This window comes from Enhydra lutris, unplaced genomic scaffold (assembly GCF_002288905.1).
Source record: "Enhydra lutris kenyoni isolate GAN:26980312 unplaced genomic scaffold, ASM228890v2 scaffoldscaffold27, whole genome shotgun sequence".
NCBI lineage: Eukaryota > Metazoa > Chordata > Mammalia > Carnivora > Mustelidae > Enhydra > Enhydra lutris.
Window position 1 is genome coordinate 12,440,636 of NW_019154111.1, and position 9,576 is coordinate 12,450,211.

The 9,576-nt window shown below is 38.7% G+C and overlaps 1 protein-coding gene across 1 annotated transcript; it reads right to left on the bottom strand.

Moving 5' to 3' along the window:
* Positions 1-784: 784 nt before the first annotated feature.
* LOC111151850 (serine rich single-pass membrane protein 1) lies at positions 785-7,165 on the bottom strand. The gene is made up of 3 exons (XM_022510064.1): positions 6,983-7,165; positions 2,974-3,028; positions 785-1,278 (listed from the first exon to the last, which is right to left on the bottom strand). The coding sequence occupies exons 1-3, from the start codon at positions 7,163-7,165 to the stop codon at positions 785-787; spliced, it is 732 nt and encodes a 243-aa protein (XP_022365772.1).
* Between the last annotated feature and the right edge of the window lie 2,411 nt (positions 7,166-9,576).

The window sequence follows — 9,576 nt, forward strand, 5'->3', positions numbered from 1 at the left end:
CCAAGCTCCTGGGATCAAGCCCCACATTGGGCTCCCTGCTCGGTGTGGAGTCTGCTTCTCCTTCTCTTGCTCCCTCTTCTTGTGCTCTTTCTCTGTCAAATAAATAAGTAAAACCTTAAAAAAAAAAAAAGGTGTCAAAATAATTTTTTCCTTTAACACTTGCCACGGCCTTTAGACAATAACCATGTGGACAACCCATGGCCCAGTCACCCCCTGGGCCATGCTGCCTTCCCTCCTTGTTCTACTCTGGGAATCAGGTCTTTTTCCAGGCTCTCGAGTTCTTCTTCCTCACCAACTGTAGCTGACACACATGCAACAACACAGCTCAGGTAGAGTCACCTGAAAATATGGACCTAGAGAATACGGTCCATTCCATGCCAACCAATGTCACCTAATTCAGTCAGTCAATCAAAACATACAAATGAATTTAAATGGTTTCTGAACACAAATATATTTTCAAAGAGCATCCTTATTTGTATTACAGACATGAACAAAATACATACACTCAAGTCATAAAATATGTCTTGTGCTCTTTTGAATTAAAAAATCCTAGTAGAAGCAGATCTTTGATGTTCCAATGGTGCCATAAACAAATTCACAGGCCTTTTGGATAAAAATTTGGATAAAATTATCTGAAATTTTACCTCTTGGGTTTCAATATGTTTTTGTTGTTAATAGAGAGACTTGATTGTAAAAGCCTCTGCACCTAGAGCTCTGGTGATTTTTTTTATGTTTCATTTGTCTCTTTCCTCTGGCTGCAAGTAAGGTAAGGACTTGATAAAATTCAAAATTTACTGAATTTTGTATTAATGTCAGGTACACAATTTTCCTCTTGATTATCTCCCTTCATGTGGGCTACTGAAGTACTCTGAAGGAAGTGGCGGGCCAACCATTCATTGGTTCTCATGGCTTTGCAGTGGAGGCAGGGCCTTTCCCTGATTTGGCAACTTCCCACATTCCTTGGCCTCTGAGCTATTTTTCTCTTCTTAATACTAGCTGGTGACGGATGGTGTTCACTTTCACTCTCCTTCCACGAGGAGGCTCCCGAGTTCGATTCTTCACTGTCACACTCAGTCGTATCACTATCGTGTTGGATCTGATTCACCTGGCTGAACTGAGAATGGCGCCTGGCTCGTCTTTGTTCAAGATAGGCATTGACCAAAGCCACTTCTGAGTCAGTTACAGGGGTAAGTTGGCTCTGCTTTGGTTTTTTCATCATTTGTAAAGAGTCCCAGTCACCATCTTTGCTTTGCCGCTTATAGGAAGTGTCTTTGCTTGCTAACAACCAATGAAACAAATCAAGATGTTAGGCATATCATTGGTTACCGCAACTTCGTATTACATAAGGAAGCCTATGGCATGTATGGACTCACTCTCGGTTGCCATTTGGCAAGCCACCACTTGTCTCGGCTCATTTGCAAGCATTGGCAACTGCCTGCCTTTTCCGGTATGATACCAAGTCCTCTAAAGACCAGAGGGTTCAAATAGATGCTTGACACATTGTTTTTGAAGCCTTGTGGACCCCTGATATAAGATCAAGGGAAAGGTCACCAAGCTTTTCCAGAGAAGGACACTTTTTTCCCTTGCCTTGAATTCTTAAAGATTCAAGTATGTATGTGCATGTGATTTGGGTAGCAGGAAACTAAAAAGGGTCTTTTCTTTACACAGTGCTGTGCTGGAGTTGTCTTCTACCAGCGAGCTCACAAGAACAGAGGGTTAAACTTACAGGAATTCTGTGAGATGGTTGTTAAAACACAGCCTATTAGTCAAAATTAAATTAGACAAACTTACCATTAAATCCATTTATTACACATAAATGTAATAAATATTCTAAGCTAATCAGTTCCTAATTATTTTATTAGATTTTATTAAGAAATAGCTCTTGAAGCTATTTATGTCTGTGGTATCTGGATATTGGAAATCCTATGTAATGGTGTGCTACCATGCATCTCTTCCCAACTCCACTTCAGTAACATGTTGGTAATTTGCAATCAGTGTGGGCGGGATAAAAAGCAACGAGCACTAAAAATCAGGTCTTGTTTATGATTTTGTTGATTGTCTCGGCTTAAAGTGGAAAAGAACATGTTACTAACATAGATTACATTTAGAAGTGTCATCTTTAGCTACTACATTGTGAATCGCACCCAAAACGAGGAAATATCCTTCCAGAGTATTCTAAAATTATTATCCAATTCAGGAAAGAAGTCATATCATTGACAACCAAGTTAAGTTATAACATACATCTTGCTGCTTCCTTCATCTTACTCCTTAACTTAAAAGAAACATAACATTCATATAGGACTACACTTGTTCACACATGCGGCCGTTGGTTGGCTTAGGATGCAAGGGTCTGGCAGAAATCTTGGGAAGTGCTTTGTCAAATTGGCAGTCTATTACCATAAAGTATATTATATATCTTGTTACTTGTAAATTGTGTGATATACATCCTTTATATCAGCAACATTTAAAAAAAAAAACATGCGGGGCGCCTGGGTGGCTCAGTGGGTTAAAGCCTCTGCCTTCAGCTCAGGTCACGACCCCAGGGTCCTGGGATGGAGCCCCCAACGCAACGGGCTTTCTGCTCAGCAGGGAGCCTGCTTCCCCTTCTCTCTGCCTGCCTCTCTGCCTACTTGTGATCTCTGTCAAATAAATAAATAAAATCTTTTTTAAAAATGTCATATAAAGCTCATAATCCTATAGCAACACTAACAATAAAGTTGTATGAAAGGCAAACTATATGCAGGGAGAATGCTTGAGGAATGAAAAGAGAACTTGAACTCTACGTACTAGTAATTCATGACCTTTAGAAGCTCTACTGAAGCAGCTAAGCTGTCCTGTGCTAAAGCAAGAGGCCCATCCAAGGGGACACCACAGGTCTGGGGAGGCCTATAACCACGCTCAGTTGTTTGCTTTCCACACTCAGCACATATTTCTCTCATCATAGTTCAATACCAAATATGTACCAGCTCTCACCTTTACTGATTGAGGTGCTGGTCCCACTGTCTTCATCCTTTTTCTTCTCCGACATCTGTTTCAGAAATACAGGTCAGTAATAGCAGTCTCAGTTGGCTATTTTTCAAGTCCATAGAACACTGTAGCCCTAGACTCTTGGGCAATGTCTAATTTTAAACATTCAGCACAATTCAATAAATTCTTACGGAGTTCCTATTAGAGTGATCATCTCATCTGCTGCTCACTGGAAGACCAGGCTTTGATAGCAGAGTCTGCCCAAAAGTTTTAAACCAAGCCAAATGGAACAAAGACTTGAGAGAAAATAATACTGATGAAGATCTATGGGTTGTAAAGTTTTCCTGTACTCACATGATAAAGAAATATCATTTAAATATCATTTAAAAACAGATTTGATAGTACTGGGATTCATTTTAAATTACTTTGTAAAGACTTTATCAGGTCACCTTTTTTGTAATCCTTGAAGATCTTTACCAGAGTTCATAAATCTACTATATCCCAAGTCCTTCCGAAACTTTCCTCTAAAATGCAACCATAACATTATCTATGGATTTGGCAACAGAAAAGAAATGGATTTCTTTGAATAGTTCCTCAAATACCCTAGCCCAATACTCCATAAATAAATTTGTCCCATTGTTCAGATTAGTGTCCCATTTTTTGATACTGAACGTGATTTCGCTAAAATATAAATATAAAACAACTCTTTCAGAATGTATCAAAACTTTAGAAATATTCATAACACTTCTGACATGTAATAATTCTTACTAGGAATCTATCACCAGGAAATAACCCCTCAAAGAGAGAAAACTTTATGTACAAAAATAATCACAGTGTAATTAGGATAATATAAAATTCAAAGGTAGGCAATGGTTAAATTACGGACAATCATAACATGTAGTTGTAAAAATTATTATAAGAAAAGCATGTCTCGACATGAGGAAATACATGTTGTACTACTAAGTTAAAAATCAAGATACAAATTTGTAGGGGCGCCTGGGTGGCTCAGTGAGTTAAAACCTCTGCCTTCTGCTCAGGTCATGATCTCAGGGTCCTGGGATTGAGCCCCGCATCATTGGGCTCTTTGCTCGGCAGGGGCCTGCTTCCTCCTCTCTCTGTCTCTGCCTGCCTCTCTGCCTAATTGTCTGTCAAATAAATAAATAAAATCTTAAAAAAAAAAGATACAAATTTGTATATGTAGTACAATCACAAGAAGGCTAAAAACATGAAAAGACTTTAAACAATGTACACAAGTGTTAGCAATGGTTGTGAGAGAAACAGTGATACTTTTCCTTCTAACTTTTCAAGTTGTCTACATTTGGGGAAAACAATGAATTCTCGTAGAAAGTCAAACTTCCTTGGGGTTGAAAATGCCATACCTGGGTATTCATAGCTACAATCCAGGATCCTTGGCCCGTTCCTTTCTTAATATCTGATCTCTACAACAGCAGGCAAGTATCTTTAATGAGATCCCTCTCTGCTTTTTGGGTTACTGCAAACATTCTCTGAAAAATTTAAGAGTGGAATCCTCTTTTGAGATATCTCTCTTTTCACAATGACTGGTGGGGGGAGGCTTATTTTAAATTTAATATATAGAGAGATAATTATTAAATGATTAGAAGTTCATACACCTAAAATTTTGTTCATGGTAGTTGGTTATTTCCAAGTAATCTGGAGTGGGTCTTTTTTTTTTTCTCATTTTTTGCACTTTCTTGTAATTTCCATGTTTTCTATAATGCATACTTTATTGGACAGGGAGAAATGTTAAAAATATTTATTAGGTTTACATAATTTTTACAGAAAGCTTCCATTTTTGACTTGATGTCAAATCAAAACAGAATCTCAAAATCAAAAGATTTTGCATCAAGCTAAGTGGAATCACATGAACTGTGGTTACCAAAAGCACTTTCTTAACTATCTGTGTGCGATTCAGTGAGTGAAAACATCAGCAGGGCCTGCCCTGAGGAGTAGGGGAGAACAGAGAGGAGATCTAGGCTATGGCTTTGCCTTTCAGCCATGGAACAGCTCTGCAATTTTAGCAATTCACTTAACACCTCCCTAAAGCTCAGTTTCCACACATGCAAAATGAGAAACTTGGACCAGTATTGTTTGGAAAAATACCAGCACTAACAGTCTGAATAAACACTAAACAAATACACAAACTAAATATAGTATTTATACTCTCTGAAAGCAAAAGGGTAAATGCATCTTAAGTAGTGGCAAATCCAGAGGAAATCAGCATGTTTCACGTTTGAGGATAATTACCACCACATTTCCATCACGCTTTTACCATTACTTCAAGGTTTGTAAATAAAGGCCCATAGTTTAGCTGAGAAAATGAAGTTCAAAGTGAAAGAAAAATTCCATCCTCCTTGACTAGCTCTCATATGGTTCTCAGATTTCAAATCTGGGACCCTTCACAAGCAGCAGTTCAGCCCATTGTAACTGCCATGGGGGTACAAAGTGAAAGACGAAACCTCTAAGATAATTAAGGTTTTAATCAGCACTGAATAGATTTAATTCAACATTTCAGCTATGCTTTGAAGCAAATGAATTACATGGCAGGAAACCTAGGTCTATTTCTCCTCCAACATTTAACCACTTGTGTAACATTGGACAAGTCACTTAATTTCCTTGGGCCTTATCAATTAAAAAAAAAAAAAAGCAGGGATACTGGTATCTTATTTGTCTACAAAAAGGTGGCTGGACTGCCAGCTCTCTTAAGGGTCCTTGAAGCTCAGACTCTGATTCCAAAGAGCTGATACAAGCAAAGGAGCAGAAGAATAACTTAGATCTCTTAAGTAGTCCTCATGATGAAATTGCCAGGAATCAATTTCAATTTTTTGTTAATTTTCTAAAGTAGCTTTTCTGGCCAATCCAGACAAATTCAATATACTTAGCTAGGGAGTCTAGGACATATATAAGGGATCACTATTCTAAATCTCCTTTTGGCAAAGTATCTACTTTAAGAAGTATTTAGACTTTAGATGAAACTTCTTCTTAGGAAGAAGAGGTAGCGAGGGGAAGAATCTTTGATTATTATAATGGAATCCAGCTGGCATAGACATAACAAACCTCTTCCTCTCCATCTAGAGCTGATGCAGCACTCAGTCTAGCTGACCATTGCCAGCCCAGGGGGCTGGCTGTAATGCCAAATGATGGTGGTCTGATTAATCATCAGCCTGGTATTAATGGCCAGCAAGGATGCCATGTCAGCAATTTATAAGAGCTTGCTCACTCATAATACGTTGGAGATACACAGTCCTGAAAACCTGGGCTACCCCCTTCCTAAGAGGATGGTATTTTCTTTTGCTAGTAGGCGGTCTGAAGTGATGACTTTTGTTCTGTTTAGTTTAATTTAGTTCTGCATCTTATCTTTCAGGAGAGGACATTGCCTCATTCTCAAATCTCCCAAATCCTACAACATGTATTCTATAAATATGACAACTTTTGTATCTTTGATTAGAATTACGTGCCTACAAAAGGAATTTGGAGGTCATTTACCAGTAGGGAAGTTTATCCCAACATTTCACAGCCTATGGACAAACTGCAAACAACTTAAATGTCTCCAAATTGCAGATTTGTTATGGTGCAACCACCAGACAAAATTACGCAGCCATTAAGAGTGCTGCTGTGTGAATACGATTTGAGGAAATGTGACAATATAATATTAAGTTTTTAAAAAGGATATGAAAATGTCTACACTACCAACCATGTAAGATCAAAGAGAGATTGAGAGAAATATATTGAGATAGAGAAAAATAAAAAACAAAACCAGACTATTACTCCAAAATATTAACAAGGGCTCTCTCTAGGAAATAGGATTACAGTAGTTTAAATTTTCTTCTTCATCCTTTCTGTATTCTTGGATGCTCTAGAAAGAGATTGCATTATTTTTAAAACTGGAAAACAAACTTCTAAAAAGTAGCTTGACCGAAGTAAAGTGAATTTATTTTATGGAAAATCCCCTATGATACAGTAAACATATTATTTTAAATGAAATAGGATATCCTACCCAGACAGAAGCCCGAGAGAACAACATCAGGACCAATATAATGACAAAATACCAAAGCAGGAAGCTCCCTATTGTCCCGCAAGAGTCATCCTTCCGGCATTCATATTCCTGACTTGGAATGGTAAAACTTAAAGGTATGGGGGGAGGATCCACCTCCCAAAATAAGGAAAAAAGGTCTCCCATGATGGCTTCTTGCTTTGAAAATAAAGCATGCTCAAAGGAATGAAGATGACTGGGAAGTACTTCACTCCATGTGTATGACAATTTCCTTGGCAACCTATTGTGACACACGCTTCAGTAACTGTGACAGGAACTGACAAACACTTCTTGGATTTCTAACTTTTAGGAAGATATATCTAAATTATTTCTATGAGAGTTACGGTATTTCCCCCATACATCAGTAGGGTGCATTCTACCTTAATCTTTTTTTATTTTCCTGAAACTTGTACATACTGTATTTTCTTTAAATTTTAATGTCTGTAATATCTAAGTTTCTGAGGTATCCATTTTTTTCAGTCTCTGTATGTATCATATCACTGTAAATTGACATGCACACACCTAACATATTATAGAATGAATTATGTTCCCCCAAAATTATATGTTGAATGAATAATCCCCAATTTGACAATAACTGGAGATAAGGCCTTTAAAGAGATAATTAAGGTTAAAGAGGTCATAAAGATAGGGCCCTAATCCAGATGACTGATGTCCTTATAAGAGAAAGAGACACCCCATGGATGTGTGGACACAGAGAAAAAGACCATGTGAGGACACAGAAGGTGGCCATCTTCAAGCCAAGGAAAGAGATCTCAGGAGAATCCAGTTTTGCCGGTGACTTGGTCTTGGACTTCTCACCTGCAAAACTGTGAAAAAATACATTTTTGTTGTTCAAGCCATCCAGTCCATGGTATTTTTTTTATGGTAACCCTTGCAAACTAATACATAAGGCCAGTTATATAGCAAAGCAGTATATCTAATAGTGTTTCTTTTTAAGCCTTCAATAAGTGCACAATAACTTAAAGACATTAAGAGAGGAAATAAAGATGTGTCTGTTGTAGGGGTGCCTCGGTGACTCAGTCTGTTAAACCTCCTTGTCTCAGCTCAGGTATTTTGATCTCAGGGTTGTGAGTTCAGACCCAGCTTGGGCTCCATGCTAAGTGTGGAGCCTACTTAAGGAGAAAAAAAAAAAAAAAAAAAAAGACGTGTCTGTTGTAAATGACATTAAATGTATACAATTTCTTAGGAAAGAGATATGAGGTGGGGAGGAATCTGGTATTCTAATTTTGACTGTACATTGGGTCCCTTCACTTTGAACAATTTTTGAGTAAGTTCATCTCTGAATCTAAAACTAGAGCAAAACATCATTGCTGCTAAGGCAGTCTAAAAATGATTAAAACCACAGTTTAACAAAACCTGTTAGGGGCCCCTGGGTGGCTCAGTGGGTTAAAGCCTCTGCCTTCTCCTGGGTCATGATCTCGGGGTCCTGGGATCAAGCCCTGAGTCGCTCTCTGCTCTCTGCTCAGCGGGGAGCCTGCTTCCCTTCCTCTCTCTCTGCCTGCCTCTCTGCCTACTTGTGATCTCTGTCTGTCAAATGAATACATAAAATCTTTAAAAAAAATCTGTTAGATCTTTAAGAGCATAGCATACCTGCAGATTCCATTAATATGCAATACCACGAGGAATCTTAATTTTCTTCTATTTGACCTTAGGTGCATCTTAGGAAAAATTTTGGTCATTGACATGTAAATGATGTAACAATCCACTAGCTTGTTGTGAAAAGACGTGGTGTTTTCATTAGGGTAACATTTCTCCACATCCCCAAAGGCAGGTCCCCTCTCCCGGGCCATGGTGGCTGTTGGCCTTGTGCCTTAGGCCTGCATCACCTCCTCCAGGAAGCTCACCAGGAGCCTGCCAGGGGCACCCCCTCCAGGCTCACCGGGCCCCACCTCGCCTGACCCTCTATTGCACCTGCTGGCTGACCTCCAAACACTAACCAGGGAACTCCACTTTTACATCCCCACGCGTGGCTCTGTGGACATTGTAGGCGTTTGTATTTGTTAAATAAAACCAAAGTGAACTCCCTGATGAAGTTTTTCCTCAGGATTATAAGTTCTTCTGAAGAATATGCAATCAAAGTGAACAACTGGATTTTTTTTTTCAACCTCAAAACCACTAGCAACTTTAACAGATTTGGGGATTTCTTCCTACTGCTGCACCCATATTACAAGGATATTTAAGAATTTACATCGGGTCAAAACACTTATTTTTGTGAGAAATGCTCTGTCGTCGCTGATGGGTGTCTGGACACGTTACCACATACTCTACCCTACAATTAGCTACCCTGCATAATAAAATCGGCTTAAAAATGTGAGCGTATTTTTTATCCATAAATACCCTAAGGAAGCTAAAATTATATTACTATATAGAAATTCAGCTTGTTACAGTTATTACTTTTTACTGCGGGTTCAGAACTTGGTCTATATTTTTGCTGCTCAGCTTTCTCCCCGCAGAAGAGAGCCACAAACACTAAAGCTGTTTCCCTGGTAACGCGCTTAGCTCTCGTTCTTCCGCTCCCCCACCCCTTCTCGCGAGAA